The sequence below is a fragment of the Ictalurus punctatus genome, chromosome 22 (assembly GCF_001660625.3).
Source record: "Ictalurus punctatus breed USDA103 chromosome 22, Coco_2.0, whole genome shotgun sequence".
Lineage (NCBI taxonomy): Eukaryota > Metazoa > Chordata > Actinopteri > Siluriformes > Ictaluridae > Ictalurus > Ictalurus punctatus.
In genome coordinates this window covers 870,799-897,500 of record NC_030437.2, presented here as the reverse complement: position 1 = coordinate 897,500, position 26,702 = coordinate 870,799, and the positions used below count along the sequence as shown (strand labels likewise).

The window sequence follows — 26,702 nt, the reverse complement described above, 5'->3', positions numbered from 1 at the left end:
ATACGCCTCTTAATATGAGCTTCATAACCCATACACAGCTTAATACGAGCTTCATAACCCATACGCCTCTTAATACGAGCTTCATAACCCATACACAGCTTAATACGAGCTTCATAACCCATACGCCTCTTAATATGAGCTTCATAACCCATACACAGCTTAATACGAGCTTCATAACCCATACGCCTCTTAATACGAGCTTCATAACCCATACACAGCTTAATACGAGCTTCATAACCCATACGCCTCTTAATACGAGCTTCATAACCCATACACAGCTTAATACGAGCTTCATAACCCATACACAGCTTAATACGAGCTTCATAACCCATACACAGCTTAATACGAGCTTCATAACCCATACGCCTCTTAATACGAGCTTCATAACCCATACACAGCTTAATACGAGCTTCATAACCCATACGCCTCTTAATACGAGCTTCATAACCCATACACAGCTTAATACGAGCTTCATAACCCATACGCCTCTTAATATGAGCTTCATAACCCATACACAGCTTAATACGAGCTTCATAACCCATACGCCTCTTAATACGAGCTTCATAACCCATACACAGCTTAATACGAGCTTCATAACCCATACACAGCTTAATACGAGCTTCATAACCCATACACAGCTTAATACGAGCTTCATAACCCATACGCCTCTTAATACGAGCTTCATAACCCATACGCCTCTTAATATGAGCTTCATAACCCATACACAGCTTAATACGAGCTTCATAACCCATACACAGCTTAATACGAGCTTCATAACCCATACGCCTCTTAATATGAGCTTCATAACCCATACACAGCTTAATACGAGCTTCATAACCCATACGCCTCTTAATACGAGCTTCATAACTCATACACAGCTTAATACGAGCTTCATAACCCATACACAGCTTAATACGAGCTTCATAACCCATACACAGCTTAATACGAGCTTCATAACCCATACGCCTCTTAATATGAGCTTCATAACCCATACACAGCTTAATACGAGCTTCATAACCCATACGCCTCTTAATACGAGCTTCATAACTCATACACCTCTTAATACGAGCTTCATAACCCATACACAGCTTAATACGAGCTTCATAACCCATACGCCTCTTAATACGAGCTTCATAACCCATACACAGCTTAATACGAGCTTCATAACCCATACGCCTCTTAATACGAGCTTCATAACCCATACGCCTCTTAATACGAGCTTCATAACCCATACACCTCTTAATACGAGCTTCATAACTCATACACAGCTTAATACGAGCTTCATAACCCATACACCTCTTAATACGAGCTTCATAACTCATACACAGCTTAATACGAGCTTCATAACCCATACACAGCTTAATACGAGCTTCATAACCCATACACAGCTTAATACGAGCTTCATAACCCATACACAGCTTAATACGAGCTTCATAACCCATACACAGCTTAATACGAGCTTCATAACCCATACGCCTCTTAATACGAGCTTCATAACCCATACACAGCTTAATACGAGCTTCATAACCCATACGCCTCTTAATACGAGCTTCATAACCCATACACCTCTTAATACGTGCTTCATAACCCATACGCCTCTTAATATGAGCTTCATAACCCATACACAGCTTAATACGAGCTTCATAACCCATACGCCTCTTAATATGAGCTTCATAACCCATACACAGCTTAATACGAGCTTCATAACCCATACGCCTCTTAATACGAGCTTCATAACCCATACACAGCTTAATACGAGCTTCATAACCCATACACAGCTTAATACGAGCTTCATAACCCATACACAGCTTAATACGAGCTTCATAACCCATACGCCTCTTAATATGAGCTTCATAACCCATACGCCTCTTAATATGAGCTTCATAACCCATACACAGCTTAATACGAGCTTCATAACCCATACACAGCTTAATACGAGCTTCATAACCCATACGCCTCTTAATATGAGCTTCATAACCCATACACAGCTTAATACGAGCTTCATAACCCATACGCCTCTTAATACGAGCTTCATAACTCATACACAGCTTAATACGAGCTTCATAACCCATACACAGCTTAATACGAGCTTCATAACCCATACACAGCTTAATACGAGCTTCATAACCCATACGCCTCTTAATATGAGCTTCATAACCCATACACAGCTTAATACGAGCTTCATAACCCATACGCCTCTTAATACGAGCTTCATAACTCATACACCTCTTAATACGAGCTTCATAACCCATACACAGCTTAATACGAGCTTCATAACCCATACGCCTCTTAATACGAGCTTCATAACCCATACACAGCTTAATACGAGCTTCATAACCCATACGCCTCTTAATACGAGCTTCATAACCCATACGCCTCTTAATATGAGCTTCATAACCCATACACCTCTTAATACGAGCTTCATAACTCATACACAGCTTAATACGAGCTTCATAACCCATACACCTCTTAATACGAGCTTCATAACTCATACACAGCTTAATACGAGCTTCATAACCCATACACAGCTTAATACGAGCTTCATAACCCATACACAGCTTAATACGAGCTTCATAACTCATACACCTCTTAATACGAGCTTCATAACCCATACACAGCTTAATACGAGCTTCATAACCCATACGCCTCTTAATACGAGCTTCATAACCCATACACAGCTTAATACGAGCTTCATAACCCATACGCCTCTTAATACGAGCTTCATAACCCATACACCTCTTAATACGTGCTTCATAACCCATACGCCTCTTAATATGAGCTTCATAACCCATACACAGCTTAATACGAGCTTCATAACCCATACGCCTCTTAATACGAGCTTCATAACCCATACACAGCTTAATACGAGCTTCATAACCCATACGCCTCTTAATATGAGCTTCATAACCCATACACAGCTTAATACGAGCTTCATAACCCATACGCCTCTTAATACGAGCTTCATAACCCATACACAGCTTAATACGAGCTTCATAACCCATACGCCTCTTAATACGAGCTTCATAACCCATACACAGCTTAATACGAGCTTCATAACCCATACACAGCTTAATACGAGCTTCATAACCCATACACAGCTTAATACGAGCTTCATAACCCATACGCCTCTTAATACGAGCTTCATAACCCATACACAGCTTAATACGAGCTTCATAACCCATACGCCTCTTAATACGAGCTTCATAACCCATACACAGCTTAATACGAGCTTCATAACTCATACGCCTCTTAATATGAGCTTCATAACCCATACACAGCTTAATACGAGCTTCATAACCCATACGCCTCTTAATACGAGCTTCATAACCCATACACAGCTTAATACGAGCTTCATAACCCATACACAGCTTAATACGAGCTTCATAACCCATACACAGCTTAATACGAGCTTCATAACCCATACGCCTCTTAATATGAGCTTCATAACCCATACGCCTCTTAATATGAGCTTCATAACCCATACACAGCTTAATACGAGCTTCATAACCCATACACAGCTTAATACGAGCTTCATAACCCATACGCCTCTTAATATGAGCTTCATAACCCATACGCCTCTTAATATGAGCTTCATAACCCATACACAGCTTAATACGAGCTTCATAACCCATACACAGCTTAATACGAGCTTCATAACCCATACGCCTCTTAATATGAGCTTCATAACCCATACACAGCTTAATACGAGCTTCATAACCCATACGCCTCTTAATACGAGCTTCATAACTCATACACCTCTTAATACGAGCTTCATAACCCATACACAGCTTAATACGAGCTTCATAACCCATACGCCTCTTAATACGAGCTTCATAACCCATACACAGCTTAATACGAGCTTCATAACCCATACGCCTCTTAATACGAGCTTCATAACCCATACGCCTCTTAATACGAGCTTCATAACCCATACACCTCTTAATACGAGCTTCATAACTCATACACAGCTTAATACGAGCTTCATAACCCATACACCTCTTAATACGAGCTTCATAACTCATACACAGCTTAATACGAGCTTCATAACCCATACACAGCTTAATACGAGCTTCATAACCCATACACAGCTTAATACGAGCTTCATAACCCATACACAGCTTAATACGAGCTTCATAACCCATACACAGCTTAATACGAGCTTCATAACCCATCTCTTTACACATACCTCTATATGCACACACTTTGCACACATTCCAATATATATACTGTATACACACATACACACATACACACACACACACACACACAGAGGTCACTCACCTGGTCACTCCCACCCGAAACACACAGGTCAGAGTTCAACGATGTCACACAGTTGACAGCGTCGGAGTGGGCGGGTTCATACTGCGTCACCTGGGGTAGTGGCGTAGGCTCCGCCCCCTCTCTGGCTCTGCACAGGTAAGGAGAAGGTGAATGTCAGCGCTGATGTGAATGAGGTGTACAGGTAAAGTGTCTCACCTGTAGATGTCAGAGCGGCGGTGCAGCTTACTCTGCAGCTTCCCCATGGTGCTGGAGAGCACGCTGACCACGCCTCACGCCTCACGCCTCACGCATCTCGCACCTGTACACACCTGCACACACACTCTACCATGACACTGATATCAGGAGCCATTTCTGAGCCCTGATCTTCTTTTCATAAATAGTCATAATTACAATCTCTGCTTATTTGATCCGGTGTCTCAAACTCAGCTTTTCATATATATATATATATTCTACTTTTAAATGCAAATCTAAGAATGCATATTTAATTAGCCTCATTTGACTAATTGTATTTTTTATTGAGATAAGTTCCAGACGATGAGGATCAGCAGCGTAAACTCTATACACAATGCAGATATTACTCATCTGTTAGTGAACTAGTTTTTTTCCTCCAGCAGGTTGGAATCCTATTAGGTGTTGATCCTCTCTCTCTCTCTCTCTCTCTCTCTCACACACACACACACACACACACACACACACACAACATGGCACTTCTGCACCCCTTTACACAAGCTCCGGCTTGGTTTTGCACTTTCTGAGCACTCTGTGACTGTGTGTGTGTGTGTGTGTGTGTGTGTGTGTTTAGGAAGTCAAACAGGACAAACCTCAAATCACTTTAATGGGCTTTAATGGGAGAGCTGCTAGCATGCTAACTACTCTAACACACACACACACACAGAGAGAGAGATTAGCTACACAACTACGCGGATAAACTTACCACAAAGAAGTGTAAATAAAAACCAAAGTGGCGCTTATTTTTTATTCTTTACTCTGTTTGACCAAATAAATAGCTTTTAAAGCTCATAAAAACTCGTTTGTTCGGCGCGTGGAGTTCACAAGTTCACTCCACAGCGACGCTTCCCCCCGTTGCCAGGCGAGTCCGGGTCACGTGACGGCAGTGGGCGGAGCCTGGACTAACTGACACACCAAAGCCGGAAGTAAATATTTTCTTTTCTTTACTGTATTAACAGTAAAACACCAAGGTTCAATGATGTTTAATAGTTTCCATGTTAAATATAGTTTTTAAGACAAATGTTAACAATAATAATAATAATAATAATAATAAATCAGTTGAGAAATGTTTACTCAGATCAAATAGAGTATCTGCTTCACTTCTATCTCAGTATGAGTTTACTATATATATACTATAGATGATGACAGGTATATATATATATAAATAAATATAAAATGACATTAGGGCTCCTGAACCTCATAAAATATCTCCTCCAGACGCAGCAGTCATTTTTCACCGAGAAAATCTCCTAAGTTTGTGTTTGACGTGTTAGTGGGTGGTTTATTTGTGGAAATATCTGCTTCCGTTAGCTTGTTTAAAAACCCAAATCCTCTCCAATAATGAATAATTTCCCGGTGAGGTAAACACGTACATAAGCGTCACACGTCAGTGTATTTATTCAAACAAGCACGCCGACAGGAAACAAGTGAGAGGAAATGAATGACTCATGTCACTGATGAATCACTGAGGACACGAGCCACGGTGCTGTCATTTTGTGTTTTTATTAACCAACCGTTTCCGTATAAAAACTTCTAAATGTGAAGTATTTATATACGTGTGAAATCACACACTGGGGTCTTAATCCGGAGGATTTACTATGGAGGACAAGCCCCGCCCCTTCTGCTCCACTCATCAAATATATACATATAAAATACAGTCTATTATCTGATGCGTGTCTGATTTGAGGCGAGACAGAACAAGATGTTGAAATTAAATTTATGCTGATTAGACGGTCAGTGAAGGCACATTCAGGAGCGTTTATCTGATGAGGGTTTGAAGTATTTGAGCAGGCTGCCGCTGTGAGAGCGCTTCGCCGCAGGTCTCTTGTCTCGAGTCGTGGTGGTGGTGATGCGTCTGGACGTGTGTTTGGGCGACATTTTGAGCGTGGGTTTGCCCCGCCTCCACTCTGTACGCAGTTCTCTCTGCATGTCCGGGGGAAGCTGGGAGAACACGTACGGATCTACGTTAGGAGGAATGTCAGGACCACCGGGTGCTCGCTCCGCGGCGCTGACGTCACCCGGCTCCTCGGATTCACCACGGCGCTGTGTGATGAGGTCATCGGAACGTGGCGAGGGTGGAGCCGACTGGCTGTGACGTTCCTGTCTGTCCACTGGATCTTCCTGGAAGCCGGACACGAGCTCCATCTGGATGTGCGGTGGGAGAGCTCTGAACACGTCCGGGTCCACGTCAGGGGGGAGGTCCTTAATGTTCACGCTGCGGGAGTCTGGTGTGGGATCAGAACGTTCCGGGACAGGAGGCACTGAGGAAGCGGCTCTGATTGGCCGCTGGATAAACGGAGATGACGACGATGACGACGAGGATAATGATGAGGATGTTTGTTTGTTGTTCTGTGGGTTCGTGGTTCCACACAGAGTTTCTGGTTGGGTAAAGCTGGAAGGCGCGTCACACACACTGTGCGTGGAGGAGGTGTGTGTGTGTGTGTGCGCGGAGGTGAAGAAGGAGCTGATGGTGTTCCTGTTGGACGTTTTGGCCTGCAGGTTGGTAAAACACACGTTCAGCATCGTCAGGTGAAACGGCTCTCTGACGTCCACCAGTTTGTGTAAGAGCTTCATCGCTATGGAAACCAGCTGAGGCACCGCCTCCATGCAGCCTAAAACAAACAAACAAACACAAACTGTAATACTGAGACATGGACAATAATAACTTACATTACTACTGATCGTGTGTGTGTGTGTGTGTGTGTGTGTGTACCGTTAATGATCCTGTGTGCAGTGTGTGTGGGAATGGGACCCTGTCTGCTCTCTCGGCTGAACCAGCGGCTCGGTGCGCCATTCCGTCTCAGAGACAGTTTCATCGTCTGAGGCAACCTGCCGTCCTTACGCATCCTACACACACACACACACACACACACAGCAGTGTGTCAAAGCTGTTGTTGTTATTGTCTCAGCGGGTCATTTAAAGCGTTCCTCGCTCTCACCTCTCGCTCAGGCTGAGCAGCAGCTCTGAGATCTTACTCTCCGCTTCACTCAGTGTGGAGATTTTCATAAACGAGTCCTCATTACTCAGAGACTGAAACAACACGTCACACACACACACACACACACACACACACACACACACTGTATGTCCACATCTACATGACTGACTGTACTTGGTATGGATTATCAGGTGTGAAAGATGGCGGGGGTTACCTGTGGGGGACCCTTGGGGGTGACAGGTGAAAGGTCGACGCCGCAGGCGAGGCTCTGCATGCGTTTAGCGTTAGCTTCTCCGAACTCACACACCAACTGCCTGAGAGGGAAAAGCTGCAGATCTCGCACACTGAGCACACCCAGAGCCTTCAGTCTCTCAGCTGTCCTGGGACCGATTCCTGTTACACACACACACACACACACACGCATCCCTGCGTCAACATGTGCACACTATCTGATTTGAATTAAGTGTGTGAGTGTTGTGCTGGTGTGATCAGGTTCCAGTAATACAAGCTCATTGACTCACTGTCCACAGAATAAATATCATTCAAGTGGGTTTAGTGTGTGTGTGTGTGTGTGTGTGTGTGTGTTACCCGGCGTTCTTCTCGGTCCGCTCAGGCTGCTCATCAGCTGGGAGACGCTCTGAGGCAGCAGCGTGGTCTGCTGGTTGGGTTTGAACGTCCCTGACACCAGTTTAGCTAACAGCTTGCTGCTCGCCACGCCGGCGCAGGAGGTCAGGCCCAGTCTGGAGAACACCGCCTCCCGCAGCTCAGACGCTATCACCGAGCCCAGCGCCAGACTCACGTGGTCCTGTACGGCCACGCCGGAGACTTTAACACACACCAGGTATAACAGTCATGTACAGGTAATGAGGGATCAATACTGTGACATCATCAGCATTGCGTGCGTGCGTGCGTGTGTGTGTGTGTGAGAGAGAGAGAGTGGGTGGTTTCCTGACCGTCATGTCCATAGACATGGCCCACGAAGGAGAGCTCAGAGATGTCTGTGTTCCTCCTCCTGCTCTCCACCATCTCCGTCACATCCACAAAGTTCTCGTCTAAGCCCAGCCTCTCCACTAGTGGGCAGTATGACATCAGCAGCTCTGAACACCACACACACACACACGTCCATGAGCTGTTCAACCATTCATCTATCAGTCATCCATCCATCTATAGCTCTCGGTCTATCTATCCTTCATCCATCCATTTGTATTGAAATCTTTTCATCAATCCACCCATTCATACGTACTACAGAAATCAGTGTCTGTCCATCCATCTGTCTATCTTTCTGTCCATTTATCTGTCTACCCATCCACTAATCCATCTATTCCTCTAGCTATGTATTTGTCCATCCATCCATCCATCCAACTCTCTACCCATTCCACCCATCCATATCTCCACAAAGATATCTGTCCATCCATTCATCTGTCTCTTAATCTCTCCCTATAGCTTTCTATTTTCCGTTAATTCCACCATCCGTCCATCCATCTACCAGATTTCTCACACAGCAGACCTGTGACCTTGTAGGAGATTTCTCTGTAGAAGGTGAGATCTTCTCCTCTGACCAGCACCAGGTCAGGACACTTCTCCAGAGCCTCCTCCACGGACGTCATTTTGGTCACGCCCTGCGCCCTCGCCATGTAGTTACAGGTGACGACGAGGTACTTCTGCTGCACTCCTGAAACACGAAATAACAACAAACATCATGTGACCTCTCCAGCGTGAACGCACACTGTGACACGCCGGCTCTCAAACCACGCTCTGCTCACTAGTGACCTGGAGGTCTGGAGATCAGCGGTGTGACCTGAGACGTTAGTGAACTGCTCACCGACAGGTTTGGAGCGCAGCGCTGGATTACGGATCATCTCCACCTGGGCGTAGAAACAGTCCATGTCAAAATGCAGGATCACTCTGGGATTGTCCTCCACACGTCCGGCTGGGAATCCTGAAACGGCAGAATGGATCGACCGGAGAACAGTCAGGAGAACAGTCAGGAGAACAGGCGGGAGAACAGGTGGGAGAACACGCGGGAGAACACGCGGGAGAACACGGGGGAGAACATGCAGGAGAACACACAGGAGAACAGTCAGGAGAACAGGCGGGAGAACACGCGGGAGAACACGCGGGAGAACACGCGGGAGAACATGCAGGAGAACACACAGGAGAACAGGCAGGAGAACAGGCGGGAGAACACGCGGGAGAACACGCGGGAGAACACGGGGGAGAACACGGGGGAGAACACACAGGAGAACAGGCAGGAGAACACTTTCTCACTGAAGAAGTGCAGTTAGATAAGTGAGAGTCACACTCACTGCTCTACAGCATTAGGACAAGTGCAGCAGTTTGGGGTCTACACACTTTAGTTCTTTGGATTCTTGATAGCTCGTTTCCCTCCACCCATTTTTCTGTCTATCCACCATTCAATGGAGCCCTTTATTTATCCATCCAGTCCTCTGTTTCTCTACCCAGCCATCTATTCCTCAATCCAACCATTTAACCATTTCATAGTTAATTAATTCATTGATCTGTCTATCCTCCCACCATCCATACATTTCTCCATCCATCCATCTATCTGTACATCCACCCATCCAGTCATCTGTCTCTCCACCCATCCAGCCATCTGTCTCTCCACCCATCCATCCGTCTCTCCACCCATCCATTCGTCTCTGTCTCTCCATCCATCTATCTATCCATCCATCTGTTCATCTCTCTCTCCATCTATCCATTCATCTATCTGTCCACCCAGCCATTCATCTATCTGTCCATCCATCTATTCATCTGTTTCTCCATCCATCCATTCATCTCTCTGTACATCCATCTAGTGGTTCATCCCTCCATCCAGTTGACTTTCCATCCATCACTGCAGTTACCCAGCTATATCACCAAAGAACCCTTTTGGAGGTTACACCTTTAGAATAAAATGCTAAATCTACAGCTCTAAGCGGTTCTTTGGCTTGTCCCCCTGGGGAATCCTTCAACGTTCTGTGCAGAAACCCATCACTGAGCATGTCTACAAAAACAGGAAGTGAAGAACCCTGCGCTATCTTTAGAACTCTCATGAAAGCCTTTTTTTTTCCCTCTGAAAGATTAGAGACCGAGACACGCATCACCTACTTGCAGTGAAGAGAAAACCTCAAGTCAGGCTTGTGACTCAGCTTCCACACACAAAATACACAAGCCTGAAACTGCGAAACGCTGTGTGCTTATCTGATCAGGTTATCTGATAACTGCGAAACGCTGTGTGCTTATCTGATCAGGTTATCTGATAACTGCGAAACGCTGTGTGCTTATCTGATCAGGTTATCTGATAACTGTGAAACGCTGTGTGGTTATCGTATGAGAAACCAAGTAGAGTCTAGTAGTCTACAATCACACCCTAGTCTGCAAGTTCTGCCATTTCGCAAGTCATATCTGAGTGTAGTATTTCCAGTAGGTCCATGAAACCCATCATGCACCATGGGGAGTTAGTGGACAAGTGAAGTGCCCTAGGAAGTGTATATATGGTGCACTTAGAGCTTTATGGAGTAGGCAGTTATTTATCTGGAACCCTACTCAGAAACCTGAACACTGCATGAAGATGTTAATCCAGTTAACAGCAGCAGACTAACCCTAACCATAACCCTAACCCCACTATAACCACTGTTTACTACACTCTCTCTCTTCTCTGGGGCTCACAGATCAACTTTACTGCACTCAGAGCTGAGAAAGTCAGGATTATTCATTATACCGGTGTCCAGAGTGATCCACTCACTGTCCTCCACCTCCTCCTCGTCTTCTGACTCCATCAGCTCAGTTCCTGCAAACTAAACTAACACTTAACCACATACAGTATAACAGACCCAGAGCGTCCTGCGCATGCGCAGTGCAGATGATCCAGGGTGTGTCTCAAATCAACCTCTAGTTCAGTGCTTACTAACTAACTGAACTAAAACTAGTGTGTGACACGTGTAGGTGTTGTTACAGAGAATACACTTCTATTTTTTTTTAAATATATAATAATCTTAAACAATACCAAACACCTAAATGACTTGTTTACGTAAACAGTAAATAAATATATATATAGTAAGGAACAAAAGAACCTAGTAAATATTATTTTAAAAGTTAAGTTTAAAAGCGGAAAATTCATAAACAAACAAACAAACAAATAAATAGAAAATAATGAAGGAAGTCTAAACAAATTTCATAATAAAAGAGAAAGCAGAAGTGAAATGGAGAAAGGTGGAAAAGGGTAAAGAAAGAAAGAAAATTACAAAGTGAACAAACAAGAGAACTTGTATAATATTTTTTTGGGTGCGTTTTTGTTTGAGTAGAAAATTATTCCAGTTTTTAGGAGTCGGTTTGAGGCATGCCCCCAAAAAACGTTTGTTATTGTTGTGTTTACTGCCATCTTCTGGTCTGGAGGATGTTTATTATTGCACTTTTTTACATTGTTTATTTCTCCAATCAGAACAATTCATGTCACAAACATAAGTAAAGCAAATATCGTATAAACAACTAAACAATTTGATTATCAAAAAAACGAAGAAAAAAAAAACAACAACCAGGAAGTACAAACTCTTATGAAATGGAAAAAAGGAGAAAACAAGGACTTTTATTTTGTCGTTGTGTTCTGCGGTTCTCCGTGCTCGCGCGCGTCACCTCCTGAAGTTCCGTGTTTGGTAGAGAAAGAGAGGGAGAGAGAGAGAGAGAGAAAGAGAGAAAGAAAGAAAGAAAGGAAGAAAGAAAGAAAGAAAGAGAGTCCAGCTCCGCTTTAATCACGGATCTGTAACTGTTTCTGAAGGAGTTGCGTGTTTACTCGGTGTTTTAGGAAACCGGAAGTGGCAGGCGTCACGCGCTGCTGAGCTAGAACACCTGAATCCGGTGCGCGCGGTGAGTTATAAGGCGTCCTCCAGGCGTTATTAGAGCCGCGGTGAGTTATAAGGCGTCCTCCAGGCGTTATTAGAGCCGCGGTGAGTTATAAGGCGTCCTCCAGGCGTTATTAGAGCCGCGGTGATGTCGTTCCGCAGGGCGGTGAAGCTGGTGTGCGGGGTCGCGGGAGGATCTGCGGTGGTGGTCGCGTGCGCGTATTTGGCGGATAGACACCGGGAGGTTGTGCGGTTTAACCCGGGACTCAGTGGCGTCCTGCATGCAGCTCAACCCAGCGCTTATAACTCCCACAGCTGGGATTATAACTGGGATAAGTATGTGCTTCTAATCACTGCTCCTCATTCTGCACCACTGACACGAGTGAGGGAGAGAGAGAGAGAGAGAGAGTGTGTGTGTGTGAGAGAGAGAGAGAGAGAGAGTGTGTGTGTGTGAGAGAGAGAGAGAGAGTGAGTGTGTGTGTGTGTGTGTGAGAGAGAGAGTGTGTGTGTGAGAGAGAGTGAGTGTGTGTGTGTGTGTGTGTGTGTGTGTTACAGTTAGTTGTCACGTGTGTTAGAGCAGCTATAAACAGTCGTTCCCTCACCTCCTCACTCTCTCTCTCTCTCTCTCTCTCTCTCTCTCTCTCTCTCTCTCTCTCTACACGGTGTGTGTTTTGGTGTTTTGTTGTTTGAGGTGTAAATCTGTTTGAATCGGATGTGAGGTGAGAAGGTTGAGGTGTTGATGGCTGTGTGTCCAGGAGAGAGCCGTCCTCCGTCACCAGCACGAAGAGGAGAGGAAGCGCGGGAGACGAGAACGGCGTGGAGGCGGAGAACAACAAACCCACAGCCACGCGCCACATCTTCCTCATCAGACACTCGCAGTACATCCTGAACGGCAGCAGCGACAAGGAGAGGAGGCTCACGCCCTTAGGTACTGGAGACAGTGCTGTCGTCGCCGTGACAACGCAGCTAGCCTAGCTACACTACACACACGCGCACACACACACTCACACCCCCCCCCCCCCCCCCACTATAATATCAGTAACAGGAGATACACTCTGCACTTTCATTTTGTGTGTTTGATTCGACTTCCTTCATCCGACACCCTGACAAACCTGCTGTGTGTGTGTGTGTGTGTGTGTGTGTGTGTGTGTGTGTGTGTGTAGGTCGTGATCAGGCGGAGCTGACGGGACAGAGGTTGGCGTCTCTCGGGCTGAAATACAACATGCTGATCCACTCCAGCATGGCACGGGCCACCGAGACGGCTCAGATCATCAGCACACACCTGCCGGGTAACACACACACACACACACACACACACACTCACACTGGGCTCCAGGACTTTCCTCCCCGTCTGTAAGATGAGCACAGGTTTAATAAACGTGCTGTGTGTGTGTGTGTGTGTGTGTGTGTGTGTGTGTGTGTGTGTGTGTGTGTTTCAGGAGTGGAGATGGTGAGCTGTGATCTGCTGCGAGAAGGAGCTCCGATTGAACCTGTTCCTCCTGTCAGTCACTGGAAACCTGAGGCTGTGGTCAGTGCTCGCTCTCTCCCTCTCTCTCTCTCTCTCTCTCTCTCTCTCTCTCTCACACACACACTCACACACACACACACACACAGATTATAAATAACAGTGTTACATCCATGACGCGTATATAAAATGTCCACCACAGATCCCATGCTGCCACAAGACAAAATACAAAGTGATGACATCTTCTGAGCTGTGTGTGTGTGTGTGATGTCAGTCTCTTGGCTCAGATCTCATCTAAATCAGTTTGTATTTTACCGCTAGTCTGTTAGCTGGAGCGGTTCAGGAGTGTGTGAACACCGGCTTTGTGTGCCGTGAGGTGTTTGTGTGTGTGTGTGTATATGTGACTGTGTGTGTGTCGCTTTCAGCAGTACCACGAGGATGGCGCTCGAATCGAGGCGGCGTTCCGGCGCTACATCCACCGAGCCGACCCCAAGCAGAAGGAGGACAGCTACGAGATCATCGTCTGTCACGCTAACGTCATCCGCTATTTTGTGTGCAGGTGTGTGTGTGTGTGTGTGTGTGTGTTTGTGTACATTTGTGTGTATAAATCAGGGATTTATACATCCCACCCAGTTGCGTGTGTGTGCGTGTGTATGTGTGTGTGCGCGCGCGCACGTGTGGCTTCCATAGAAACGCGGCGGTAGATGACCATGAATTTCTAAAAAATGAATAGAAGTGATCGTCATCACCGTCATCAACAAACACTGAAAGCACTAGTGTCTCTGATCTGGGTCTGATTCACTTCTGATCAGAGTGATTCACTTCTGATCTGGGTCTGATTCACTTCTGATCTGGGTCTGATTCACTTCTGATCTGAGTGATTCACTTCTGATCAAAGTCGGATTCTGTTTTCCTTATCAATTGTTTCTTATTCCGATTCAATTCTGATTTGATTCACTTCTCATTTGACTCTTATTCTGATTCTCTTCTCATTTGATTCTCCTTCTGGTTTGGTTTAGTCCATGCTTTTAACCGTTCCTAATGTAATCCAGATTACAGAGTCTATAATTCAGTTGAATTGGTTCAGTTTTGTTTCTGAATCATTTTCGTGTTGATTAGCTTCTTATTTTGTTCCGAATTGTTTCTGATTCAGTTTTGAGTCACTTCTGATCTGATTCAGATTCAGTTCTGATGTGGTTCAAATTAGTTTCTGATGCATTTGTGATTCAATTCGAATCCGATTCTGATTCGGTTTGAAGCGTTTTATAGTCCAGTTTAACTTCTAATTTTATTCTGAACCGGAGTCTCTTCTGATTCTCTTCTGATTCAGATGAAATGATTCTGATTCACTGTGGTGCTTTTTGTTTTTGTAAGTTTTGTGATTCCTAAATGAATGACACCCTGACTGATTCTTTCAGAGCATCCTGTGTTTTCTATGTGAAGCTGGTTTATATATGTGTGTGTGTGTGTGTGTGTGTGTGTGTGTGTGTGTGTTGCAGAGCTCTGCAGTTTCCTCCTGAGGGCTGGCTGCGTTTGGGGCTGAATAACGGGAGCATCACGTGGCTCACGATTCGTCCGAGCGGCAGGGTGGCACTGCGGGCGCTGGGAGACTCCGGCTTCATGCCCCCTGACAAAGTGACGCGCACCTGACCCCCCCGATCCACTTCTGAACCAGAACCGTCCGAGTCAGAACCTGGTCTCTGGCCGCACAGAGAGCACATTTCCTGTGTTTAGTGATTCGTATTCCTGACCACCTGATTATTAACTCATCACAGAACCAGAAGGGCAAAGTGACTCGGTACTGAATCATGTCTGATCTGACTCTGATTCAGCACTGGTTCATCTTTGTCCTGAACGGTTTCTGGTTCAGTTTTTTTATCTCTTTTCCGTTTGGACTCTGACTCGGGTTCAGAGTCATTTCACGTCTCATGTTTGGATTCCGTTCTGGTGCCTACGCGGTTCTGATCCGATTCTGATTCACAGTATCCGATCTGATTCAGATTTCGTTCTTTTCTCTATTCCGATTTGGTCCTGATTTGTTTCTAGAGTGATTCCGAGCACTCGGTACGTTCGGCTGCTCGAACCCCAATCCCGGTCTGAAGTTTGTACCATTCGGAGCGATTAAATCTCTTCAGCACGTTGTGACAGATCTGCGGTATATCTGATCAAATCCCTAACATAACTCCTTCAGTGTGTTTACAGCGTGTTTGTGTTGTGGTGGTGGTGTGTGTGTGTGTGTGTGGGTACAGTATTGGTGTTTTTATATCCTATCGTACGAGTCTGGATTAACGAGGAAGCGTTAGTGATTGTTCTTCCTGAATGCAGACTCGGTTAAACGAGAGAAAACCAGCATGGTGTTTATATTTATCTGGCTCTGTTTATTTCGCTTTAAAACCCCGATCAGGACGCTTTTCAGGAAATACCGACTCCTGATCGTTCTTTTTAAACAGCGAGGTGCAGAAACCCATAAAAACCCAGAGGCCTTGATGTGGATCAGGAGATCTGCTCGTCTGTCCCTCAATCCCATAATGCTCTTCAGGGAGCGTGTACGTGCGACGAGGGAAAATCCCAAATCTCGCGCTCCTCCGGCGTTCCGTCAGTTCAGTGATTTTATTTTAATCCAGATGTTCCATGTTTCGTGTCTCGGTCAGTATCAGCACACACCTCGACCTTAAATCCAGATGTTGTTCTGAAAGCCAGCACTCGGGGTGTGTGAGATGTCGTGTACGGATCGCGCTCGTCAGCAGGAGAGCACGGCCGGGATTGGGAGCAGTCATGTCTGGACACTTTGTTGCAGTTTTCTTTGTTGTGACTTCAATTAAATTGTAACTTCAGATTCAGCAGTGTGTGTGTGTGTGTGTGTGTGTTTAATTCACGTTAACGTCTCGAACGTTCCATTCATCTTCCTCTTCTGCACGTTTCAGTCTGGATCGTTCCTCTACCGTACGACGTTAATCTGAAATCAGACACAGACCCACCTGTACATTATAGTGACTGTAATCAGTGTGGAATTCACGCCTCAGATCTCAGACCTGGAGCGAGATATTCAGACCAAGCTTGTGTTACTGCGTGCGTCTCGACCTCCGCAACCGACGCCGTGGCACCCAGTGACCACACCCTCCATCTGAATGAAGACATTACCATCGGTTTAATGAGATGCTGCGCACTTTATTTCTGTTCCTCAGTAGTACATCAAAGAACTTTTCTCCTCGGCCGAGAGATAAAACAGGGCGAGTCATGCAACAGGGTGAGAACGTACACGAGAATTAAAATAACAAGCGTCTCTCACTCACACACACACACCCATTCACTACAGTCTCTTATTCTCCACAGAAACATGCTCCGAGTGTGTGCGTGTGTGTTCAACATCAAAAAGGCACTAACGAAGCTCAGGACCACACCTAAATAATAATAATAATAATAAAAGACCTGTAATTAAAATGTGCTTTTCCTGTGTGACGGGATTAGACGTGGCCTACTGCTGGAAAAAAGAAGGAAGAAAAAGAAGTAGAGTCACGGGTGTGATTCGTTGTGCTGTGTACACTCTGAACAAAGGATGTGCTGGTTTTGATAACCCCGCCCCCTACCACAGGCCACGCCCCTCCACTACAACAATATTGTGCGTGTTGATGTGTGATGTAAACCATGATGGTCTTTACTGTGCGTGTCGAAATACACCACGCTTACGAGTAAGCAACATTTATTACTGAACTGAAATAGAACTCCGTAAGACAGTGCTCCAGTTATTGACCAGCAGGAGGCGCTGTGAGGGACCAGGAGGACACCAGCACCAGGAACGTTCCGTTTCTTCTCCACAGAAGGTTGTGCTACTGAGTTACACCGCATCATTCATTCATTCATTCATTCATTAGTTTCCTTTATTCAGCTAGATTTCTCTAACAGGTCAGAATACCGTGTGAATTTAAATATTTCTGCGTCACCCATAAATAATTACGGATACAAATCCACACCCATACGTACATGTACATACGCGCACACACACACATTATATATATATATATATATATATATATATAAGAAAAGGACAACGGTTTAAAAATATACACTACAGCGTACCAGTTCTGTTCACTCTAAACGTTTTTTCGCGCAGTAAAGTTCTGCTGCAGCGGTGGAGCTCCGTGTGTCTGAGACGGACAGACGCCGGGACACAGAGTCCACGCCAAGCGTTTGTTAAATCGGCGAGTCTCCTAAGTGCTTGAGGCGGATGCGCTGGATGTAACTGGTATGGGCGGGGCTGTAGCTGCAGTGGGCGGGGCTGTAGCGTCCGGGACTGGTGCAGTCCGGCGAGTAGGCGTGTCGGGCCGGACTGTAACGACTCACAGGAGAACCGGGAGTCAAAGACTGGAGTCTGGAGTGAGTCTTTAACACAGCCGGAGTCTGCCAACTGCAACACACACACACACACACACACACACACACACACACACACACATATATAATTAATAACACATGCTAACGTAAACCAGCTAACGTTATGCTAAATGTAAAGTTAGCGATAGCCTGTTGTTTGTTAACGACGCTAACGCACTGCAGTGTTATAAACTACCTCCTAATGTTCCTCCATCATCTCCATTCAGCCCGTGTCCGGTCAGATACATGTAGCCTCATGTCACTCATAATTATTCACATGTTCATGCTTTAATAAATCTTTACATCCTGACACCAGATCAGTGAATTTAAACTAATGCTGCATTCAGATTATAAGGAGTGTGTGTGTGTGTGTGTGTGTGTGTGTGTGTGTGTGTGTATCTTAGCACGTTATTAACACTTAGCACTGTTTTATTAGTCATTGTCAGACAGTGTTTGATAACTAAAATACCCCCACCCCTCTCTCTCTCTCTCTCTAAATCTATTTATTTATTTTTAAACCACACCGTGGTGTCGACTTCGGTATGGAGTATCATGTACTTTTGGTGGTATCGGAACCGACTACTAGATTTTTGGTATCGTGACATCCCTAGTAGCTAGTTAGCGTGGTGGTAGCTAGTTAATGGTAACCGCTAGTTAGCATGGTGGTGAGCTGCTCGCACACTCTTAGTGCCCATGTGTGTAGGCAGTGTAGGGGGCGTGGCCGACGTACACACCTCCGCATCTCTGCGCTGGTGTACGACTCGATGGTGCTTTTCCACTTGTGAATGCTGGGATATTTGAGCGGGTCGATTTCGACTCCTCCCACTGCAGCAAAAACATCACGGTCCAGTCTGGAGGGAGCGTCTCTGTGTGGAGACACGCAGGAGAACAACGCCAACGTCAAACACACTCACTCACAACACAACACAACACAACACAACACAACGCCCACGGCTGGCTGACTCACCCCTCAATGAACAGCCCTTTCCTGATTCGAGGGGGCGTGGTCAGGATGAGGTCATTCGAACGCTCCAATGATCTATAAGATCCAGAGGTGGAGGAGGAGGCGGAGCTTGTGTGATCCCATGATCTGGAGCGCGAACAGAGCAATCGCTCGCTGTTTGATCCCAATCGAGTCCTCGCTCTCTGCTCATCCTCCTCCATGCTCTCCTGCGCCAGGAAGTACTCGTCCGAACTCGCGCTCGAAAGCTCCGCCCCTTCCTGTTCACCTCCCACCGGGTGCTCGCGCAGCGTCATACGCTCGAACTCCGCCATCAGGTTGGAAATGGGCGATGGCGGGCAGGAAGAGGCGGGGTTTCGTGGCTCGATCAGGGCGGAGTCTTGTGAGACAGGCAGGATGTGGAAGCCCCGCCCACCCAGGTCGTCTTTAGAGCAGCAGGAGGCAGAGGAGGAGGAGGAGGAGGAAGCGGAGGAGGACGAGATGCTGGTGAGCGCCGCGTTCTGTCGGTTCTTGATCTCCTCCAGCGAGATATCGGTCTCGTCCAGGAACGCTCCGACCGACACCGAGTTACTGAACAACTTCTGCTTTCCTGAAACGTTTTCACACGCACACACGTCACACACATGTGCAAGCACAGAACACCTTCCTCCACCTGCACCTATAGTACACCTACATCTCTCCAGCGCGTGTGTGTGTGTTCTCTTTACCCGGGGACGGAGTTCTGAACTTGTTGCTGTTATTGAGTTCTCCAGCCTGGTCTCGAGCGCGCTCACTGAAGTCCTTCTTGCTCAGGAACTCCTCCAATCGCCACAGACCCTCTACTGACACCAAGTCCACAAAACTGTCCAAGAAATCCCAGTACTCAGCCCAGGGGTGGCCCAGCTCATGCGCCAGGTCTCTACAGGTGACACACACACAGTGCGGTGAGGTTAACTGTACGGGTATGTGTGTACACACACACACACACACACACACACACACACACACACACACACACACACACGATGGCTCTCTCCACACTGACCTGCCGACTCGCTCCGCTCCACGCTCGGGGTCCGACTTGAGGATGTGGTGGAAATGCTCCGCCCGCTCTCTAGGGGGCGTCTTCCACACACGCCTGAACTCGTCCGCCTGACAGACGCGAATATACACAGCGCTGTAACGCTGAGATCTTTGTGACGCGCAAAAAGCAAAGAGACGTAACTGCGCAGAGGTAAAGGCAAAGAGAGAACGACAGAGATTGTGACTCGACTCACTTTAGAGGGGCTCAGGGGGCCGGCGAAGGCCCTCACCGCCATCACGGGTTCCCGGGGGCTTCTGGGTAATTGCAGTGAGCGGTGTTCCATCGGCTCAGGTGACCAGCGGGCGCCGATCACGGGCTGGGCGGAGTTGTCGGCTGCTCGGAGGAGGGGCACGTAACACCGGTCTACGGCCAATCAGAAACAGGCTCAGGAACGTCATCAAAACAGTCACGTGTTTGAATACATATATACATACATAAATAAACAAATAAACAAACAGACTCTAATCAGTTGTGCTGTGAAAATGGGTGAAAATTAAAATAAATAAATAAATGATCACCTTCCAGATACTCCGAGATCTTCTGCTTGATGTCTGGGATTTTGTTTTTTTCCTTCATGCGCTCACAAATAATCTGGAATTAGAGACACGACTAGAAGACTGCAGCAGGTACAACAAAGCCATGTTTCACACACACAACCGTGTTCTACAGGCCGCAAAGCAGTGTGGGTAAACGCACCTCGCAGGGTCGCTGGTCGTATTTGTTCTTCCTGTGTTTGTCGATGTGGGGATGAGAGCAGAGGACGTTCACCACGGCCGCACAACCGAACTTACACGCAAAGTGTAGCGGAGTCTCGAAGCACTGAACACACAACAAACCACGTTTAAAACACACACACACACACACACACACAGACGCTGACGTCACGCATCACGACTCACGGCTTTATCGGGCGTGTTGAGGTACAGGTCCACGATGTAGCGGATGCGCTGGTGCAGCATGCTCTCCGTATCGTCGGGATACATGAGGCGCATGAAGTCCGGATTCTCCAGCGTGTCGAGCAGCAGCTGAGCCACGCCCGCCTGGTTCTCCTTCGCTGCAACATGCATCACATTATACCTGCAGCCCTCCTACAACACACACACACACGTAAAACCGTGTAAGAAACTACCGCAGTATCCAGCATGACGCTGCTGCTGTGAGGTCCGAGGTGCTTCCACGTACTGAAGAAACAGCGGAGGCGTTTCCACACCCAGGTGGACCTGGACGTGCGGCATACGTCTTCCCCTCGCTACTGCAGAGAAGCTGAGCTAAGCTAAAATGCCCACAGGTTGGCACAACTGGGCTCGCAGTCAAGTCAGTAAACTTATCATATCACCCGTCTAAAAATAGATGAAACCCCCAGCTGTTGGCTCTCACAAACAGGGAGGTCCGCCATGCCAGGAACTAGAGGGACGCAACATCTGACATTTCCCACCGGCACTTACAGTGGCCGAGGTCAACACCACGCAGCAGCTCGGCTGAGTTTCCAAAACCCGCCGTTCAGCTCCACCGTAACGGTACCTAAAAGAGACGGGTCCCTCCGAGCTCCACCGTGACGGTACCTAAAGGAGACGGGTCCCTCCGAGCTCCAGCGTAACGGTAACGGACTTAGAGACAGATTCAATAGACAATAGACAGATTCAAAAACAGCCGACACACTAACGCGGCGAATACGGCGAGGAGCGTGCTGATCACGCAGCGCGCTCTGACCTGCAGCACGGTGGGGTTGTCTCCGGAGCCGATGAGGTAGCGCGGGTTGCTCCACACCAGCTCGGTGAAGGCAACCTCGTCACCTCGCTCCACACACACTCGCAGCCTCGCCGTCAGGTCCTGAGGACGAGGACTCTTGAAGCTGTTCGCCTTTTCCCTGTTCGTCCCGTCCGTCTCCGCCAGAGACGAGCCCTCTGATGGACAGACAGACAGACAGACAGACAGACAGATCGAGAGAGAGAGAGAGAGAGAGAGAGAGAGAGAGAGAGACAGAGAGGGAGAGAGTGAGAGAGAGAGAGAGAGGTTGGTATTGGATGCTGGAAAGAAGTCATGTGTGAAGGAACAGGAAGTGCGTCTCACCTTTGCCGAAGACGAGGGCGGTCTTCACGGGCGACACGCAGGGGGCGCACTTGCTCGGGGAGGGGAAGTAATCACAGAGTCCCTTGGCGAACTTCTCAGCATCCTCTCGAGTAGAGAAGGCCTTGAAGCGAGCGCCCTTCATCATCTTCACCGCCTGCAGAGCCTCCTTCTTATCCATGTACACGTGAACCCTTTCTGCAGCACACAGTAACCCCTCGTTATGAATCTCTAATCATACATCATACACGTGAACCCTTTCTGCAGCACACAGTAACCCCTCGTTATGAATCTCTAATCATACATCATACACGTGAACCCTTTCTGCAGCACACAGTAACCCCTCGTTATGAATCTCTAATCATACATCATACACGTGAACCCTTTCTGCAGCACACAGTAACCCCTCGTTATGAATCTATAATCATACATCATACACGTGAACCCTTTCTGCAGCACACAGTAACCCCTCGTTACGAATCTCTAATCATACACGTGAACCCTTTCTGCAGCACACAGTAACCCCTCGTTACGAATCTCTAATCATACACGTGAACCCTTTCTGCAGCACACAGTAACCCCTCGTTACGAATCTCTAATCATACACGTGAACCCTTTCTGCAGCACACAGTAACTCCTCGTTACGAATCTCTAATCATACATCATACACGTGAACCCTTTCTGCAGCACACAGTAACCCCTCGTTACGAATCTCTAATCATACACGTGAACCCTTTCTGCAGCACACAGTAACCCCTCGTTACGAATCTCTAATCATACATCATACACGTGAACCCTTTCTGCAGCACACAGTAACCCCTCGTTACGAATCTCTCTATAATCATACATCATACACGTGAACCCTTTCTGCAGCACACAGTAACCCCTCGTTACGAATCTCTAATCATACATCATACACGTGAACCCTTTCTGCAGCACACAGTAACCCCTCGTTATGAATCTCTCTATAATCATACATCATACACGTGAACCCTTTCTGCAGCACACAGTAACCCCTCGTTACGAATCTCTAATCATACATCATACACGTGAACCCTTTCTGCAGCACACAGTAACCCCTCGTTACGAATCTCTAATCATACACGTGAACCCTTTCTGCAGCACACAGTAACCCCTCGTTACGAATCTCTAATCATACATCATACACGTGAACCCTTTCTGCAGCACACAGTAACCTCTCGTTACGAATCTCTAATCATACATCATACACGTGAACCCTTTCTGCAGCACACAGTAACCCCTCATTACGAATCTCTAATCATACATCATACACGTGAACCCTTTCTGCAGCACACAGTAACCCCTCGTTATGAATCTCTCTATAATCATACACGTGAACCCTTTCTGCAGCACACAGTAACCCCTCGTTACGAATCTCTAATCATACATCATACACGTGAACCCTTTCTGCAGCACACAGTAACCCCTCGTTATGAATCTCTCTATAATCATACATCATACACGTGAACCCTTTCTGCAGCACACAGTAACCCCTCGTTATGAATCTCTCTATAATCATACATCGTACACGTGGTTTACGATCGAGTTCCACCCTTCTCACGTGTGTCGAAGCTGCATTCTGACTCAACGTGTCGGCCATTTTTTAAACAGCGATGAACACTGAGGTTGAGGTCTCACCGTTTCTGGCCAACACGTCCTCCCACAACGGACACACCCCGTAGTAGAGCGTGGGCGTGGTCTGAGGCGTTCTGTTCGGCGTCTGGACGTCATGCCGTGACGGAGACATGCTCTTCTCGCTCAGTGGCTCCTCCTCAGGCGGGTTGAGACCGAGATGGTACCCGACCTCCCCCTCTTCAGCCGTGGCGGCGGCGGAGCCTCCAGATTCCGGAGCGGAGAGTCCGGCGTTCCCGACGAGGGCGCGGGCGAGTTTGCGCTCGAACACGGCGCGCGTGGTGGCCGTGATGGGGCCGCACTTCAGGTTCGCTTTGAGGATCTCCTCCCTGAGCTCGTCGGCACTCAGAGACTTCAGCCGAGTCAGAGCGGCCTCCATGCTGCTGAGAAAAGGAAATCGGTTAAAGGCGGCTGTTTTATAACAACACATTTTTGTACGCACGCTTCCACGCGTTTCGGTTGGAGAGATGGAACTACTTTTTCACAGGGAGGAATTTATGGTTCTGGGTAAAAACGACACCAAAAAGCCTTCATGAACGTGTAAAGAAACCAGAACTACTTTGTACTGTTGGACACACAATAAGAACTTCCTCTGGCGTCTTCACGGCTTTATTTAACAGGAGTACACAGCTGCTGCTTTTCCTCAGAGCAAGGAAACGTGTCGAGATTCTTGTCTGAGCCGGACAGTGGAGAGAGATGAAGGAGATAAGATGCCAGAATACTCCTGGAACCTTTAGTGTAAACAGACTGATGGACCTCGTGTACAATGCACACTGTGGACCATCTGCTGCAGATGTCCACGAGAAGACGTGTGAGATCAGACAGACGTGTGAGAGGAGCTGCATGAGTGTCAGACGTGTGAGAAGTTCAGGACGGCACAGCCAGACAGACGTGTCACACCCAGAGTAACGTCAAACAGCGCTTTTGTGCGCGTGGAGGTGACGGTGCCGGCTGATCGGCGGCCCTGTGAGCGTTACTCACCGTTCAGGCCGGATTAAATCCAGCTCCTGTGCTGCACGACGGACAAACACATCCGGGTCCGATGCGCGCCGCAGCTGCTCAGAAAGGACGCACAATGCAATAAGGACACACTGAGACGCGCATTGTTTACAAGCGGCCCCGCGCATGCGCAGTGCACACGCTTCGCTTTCGGCAGTCCTGCGCATGCGCACACCGCGTGCTCGCGAGCTCGAGCGGCGGTTTATCCGATTCAAAGCATTATCTTTTGAAACAGTAAAAATCTTTAATAAGATTGGACGTTCGCGCACAAATGAAGCGCCACGGTAGAGCTCACCTTTCCTCCGGAAGTCCTCTGGGTCCGTTAGCGAACTCGTATTAAAATGACACCCGTTACCTTGGACACCACATTTAGCAGCGCTGTATTTCGTGTGTTCTAAAACGTGGCGGTAAAATCCTCAGAATTTCCTCCCGCTGCATCCACAAACCCGGTTCAGTACGAAGTAATACGCTAAAATCCAGAAAAACAGGCTTTCACTCGCCTGAGAAGCTACCCGGTTTAAACTGACAGGGAAGCACGCTTAGCGCACACACGCTCACTTCCGGGAGCTTCTTCTTCGTTACGTTTTCCACGTTAAGATCCACCTGCGCCTCCTCTGGTCGCGGGTCGTCATTACACCAAACTCATCTTAAAACGGCATTAGAGGTATTCTTTATTCATATAAAAATATCGGTTTTAGCCATGGCCTCAGCACACGTGTATTATACGTCTGAGAAAGAAAAAAAACAATAATAAATCTACATTACAGCCCAAAATGTGCTTTTGTGTGTATGGGGCGCCTGTCAGTCATTTTATAGATCCACCCTAACATCCTTTAAGTCCGCCCCCACCCAAGTCTGAAATCAGTAGGCACCCTGGTACAGCCAGATAATTCTCCTTCGAGTGAAAATATATATATATTTTTCTTAAAAACCCTAAAAAACCTGCTCCGAAAACAACAACAATAAACTCAAATTAAAACCAAACCAAAATAAATCCTGTCAGTGCTTTTCCAAGCTGGAGTCATTTATAAAGAACATGAAGCTGGACACAGAATTAGCAACATTACTCCCGGACAGGTCTGTAAACAAAATCTGTACAAAACTGTTTGACTGACAGCTTCACATAATAAATCACGTTGTTGAAGATATTACAGTGATGCGTACGTTTTGTATAAATATGACCGAACACGTCGTCAGATTTTCACACGAGTCCTAAACGCAGATGAAGAGAACCCAATTAAACAAATGAGACTAAAATATTATACTCAGTCATTTATTTATTGAGGAAAATGATTCAATATTACATCTCTGTGAGCGAACCTTTGCGTTCAGTGTCTGGTGTGAGCCCCTTGTGCAGCAATAACTGCAGTTAAACGTCTAGCTGCTTAGAAGTGACCCTGGGTTCCTTCGTGACCTCACGGACTATTACACGTCTTGCTCTAGGAGTGATCGTTATTGGTCTCCACTCCTGGAGAGTGATAATGGTCTTGAATTTCCTCCATTTGTACACAATCTGTCTGACTGTAGGTTGGAGGAGATGGTTTTGTGACCTTTTCCAGCCTGATGAGCTTCAACAGATATTTTTCCGGAGGTCTCTGTTACTATGGCCGGTTTTTGTGATGTAAAAAACATGAAACTAAGTGAAATCAAGGCAGAACATTTTCTACAACATATAAATATCAGGTGACAAACACCCAGAAATAAAAACACAACGCTCCCAGTACTCAGCTTGCATAAGTGTGCACACCCTTTTAGAATTGGGAACATCCAACTGGAAAAGCCCTGCGCCTCGAAGATCTTACAGAGCAGGTACGGGATCTCGTTACTGAAAAAGATC

The 26,702-nt window shown here is 46.9% G+C and overlaps 4 protein-coding genes across 12 annotated transcripts in view; 1 reads left to right on the top strand and 3 right to left on the bottom strand.

Moving 5' to 3' along the window:
* The window catches only part of wdr31 (WD repeat domain 31), a 9,767-nt gene extending 4,356 nt beyond the window's left edge, over positions 1–5,411 (bottom strand). Inside the window, exons 1-3 of one of the 2 annotated variants that reach the window (XM_053674616.1) lie at positions 5,216–5,411; positions 4,477–4,602; positions 4,282–4,408 (exon numbers count right to left, since the gene is read on the bottom strand). In XM_053674616.1, the coding sequence (XP_053530591.1) occupies positions 4,282–4,408; positions 4,477–4,523 (174 nt within the window). In that variant the 5' untranslated portion in view covers positions 4,524–4,602; positions 5,216–5,411. The remainder of the gene's footprint in view (positions 1–4,281; positions 4,409–4,476; positions 4,603–5,215) is intronic. The other variant, XM_053674617.1, reaches the window with a different exon arrangement.
* Positions 5,412–5,889: 478 nt separating this feature from the next.
* On the bottom strand, positions 5,890–11,318 carry poli (polymerase (DNA directed) iota). Of its 2 annotated transcripts, XM_017451593.3 has the most exons (9): positions 11,170–11,318; positions 9,271–9,387; positions 8,956–9,120; positions 8,402–8,545; positions 8,037–8,273; positions 7,663–7,841; positions 7,449–7,540; positions 7,223–7,356; positions 5,890–7,121 (listed from the first exon to the last, which is right to left on the bottom strand). In XM_017451593.3, exons 1-9 carry the CDS (start codon positions 11,225–11,227, stop codon positions 6,259–6,261), a joined length of 1,989 nt encoding a protein of 662 aa, XP_017307082.1. In that variant the 5' UTR covers positions 11,228–11,318; the 3' UTR covers positions 5,890–6,258. The 2 variants fall into 2 exon arrangements, with proteins under 2 accessions (XP_017307082.1, XP_047005607.1); XM_047149651.2 differs by lacking the exon at positions 11,170–11,318 and having other exon boundaries at positions 9,219–9,343.
* A 720-nt stretch (positions 11,319–12,038) lies between these two features.
* Positions 12,039–16,591, top strand: pgam5 (PGAM family member 5, serine/threonine protein phosphatase, mitochondrial). 3 transcript variants are annotated; one of them, XM_053674596.1, is made up of 7 exons: positions 12,039–12,374; positions 12,415–12,622; positions 13,042–13,214; positions 13,450–13,575; positions 13,726–13,814; positions 14,177–14,310; positions 15,251–16,591. In XM_053674596.1, the coding sequence occupies exons 2-7, from the start codon at positions 12,435–12,437 to the stop codon at positions 15,399–15,401; spliced, it is 861 nt and encodes a 286-aa protein (XP_053530571.1). In that variant the 5' UTR covers positions 12,039–12,374; positions 12,415–12,434; the 3' UTR covers positions 15,402–16,591. The 3 variants fall into 3 exon arrangements, with proteins under 3 accessions (XP_053530571.1, XP_017307146.1, XP_017307144.1); XM_017451657.3 differs by having other exon boundaries at positions 12,040–12,622; positions 14,180–14,310; XM_017451655.3 differs by having other exon boundaries at positions 12,040–12,622.
* On the bottom strand, positions 15,402–25,443 carry ankle2 (ankyrin repeat and LEM domain containing 2). Of its 5 annotated transcripts, XR_008393256.1 has the most exons (14): positions 24,848–25,084; positions 23,873–24,249; positions 22,217–22,411; positions 21,857–22,050; positions 21,046–21,234; positions 20,843–20,965; positions 20,665–20,737; positions 20,340–20,509; positions 20,108–20,214; positions 19,791–19,981; positions 19,090–19,672; positions 18,857–18,988; positions 17,829–18,156; positions 15,402–16,707 (listed from the first exon to the last, which is right to left on the bottom strand). XR_008393256.1 is itself a non-coding variant. In XM_053674595.1 (13 exons), exons 2-13 carry the CDS (start codon positions 24,243–24,245, stop codon positions 17,943–17,945), a joined length of 2,544 nt encoding a protein of 847 aa, XP_053530570.1. In that variant the 5' UTR covers positions 24,246–24,249; positions 25,161–25,443; the 3' UTR covers positions 16,899–17,942. The 5 variants fall into 5 exon arrangements, 4 of the variants coding, with proteins under 4 accessions (XP_053530570.1, XP_053530569.1, XP_053530567.1 ...); XM_053674595.1 differs by lacking the exons at positions 15,402–16,707; positions 24,848–25,084 and adding an exon at positions 25,161–25,443 and having other exon boundaries at positions 16,899–18,156; XM_053674594.1 differs by lacking the exons at positions 15,402–16,707; positions 24,848–25,084 and adding an exon at positions 25,161–25,443 and having other exon boundaries at positions 16,899–18,156; positions 23,873–24,246.
* Positions 25,444–26,702: the final 1,259 nt, after the last annotated feature.

What these genes read in the sequence shown, in the direction of transcription:
- pgam5 (XM_053674596.1), top strand. Translation starts at nt 12,435, where the DNA reads ATGTCGTTCCGCAGGGCGGTGAAGCTGGTGTGCGGGGTCGCGGGAGGA. An exon ending in TGGGATTATAACTGGGATAA is followed by an intron (nt 12,623 to 13,041) that starts GTATGTGCTTCT and finishes CTGTGTGTCCAG; the next exon opens with GAGAGAGCCGTCCTCCGTCA. An exon ending in ACTGGAAACCTGAGGCTGTG is followed by an intron (nt 13,815 to 14,176) that starts GTCAGTGCTCGC and finishes TGTCGCTTTCAG; the next exon opens with CAGTACCACGAGGATGGCGC.
- ankle2 (XM_053674592.1), bottom strand. Translation starts at nt 25,032, where the DNA reads ATGCGCAGGACTGCCGAAAGCGAAGCGTGTGCACTGCGCATGCGCGGG. An exon ending in GGACGTGTTGGCCAGAAACG is followed by an intron (nt 22,412 to 23,872) that starts GTGAGACCTCAA and finishes TGTGTGCTGCAG; the next exon opens with AAAGGGTTCACGTGTACATG. An exon ending in GTTCAGAACTCCGTCCCCGG is followed by an intron (nt 19,673 to 19,790) that starts GTAAAGAGAACA and finishes AAAACGTTTCAG; the next exon opens with GAAAGCAGAAGTTGTTCAGT.
- poli (XM_017451593.3), bottom strand. Translation starts at nt 11,227, where the DNA reads ATGGAGTCAGAAGACGAGGAGGAGGTGGAGGACAGTGAGTGGATCACT. An exon ending in GTGGATCACTCTGGACACCG is followed by an intron (nt 9,388 to 11,169) that starts GTATAATGAATA and finishes CTGCCGTTTCAG; the next exon opens with GATTCCCAGCCGGACGTGTG. An exon ending in TGCACACAGGATCATTAACG is followed by an intron (nt 7,122 to 7,222) that starts GTACACACACAC and finishes TGTTTGTTTTAG; the next exon opens with GCTGCATGGAGGCGGTGCCT.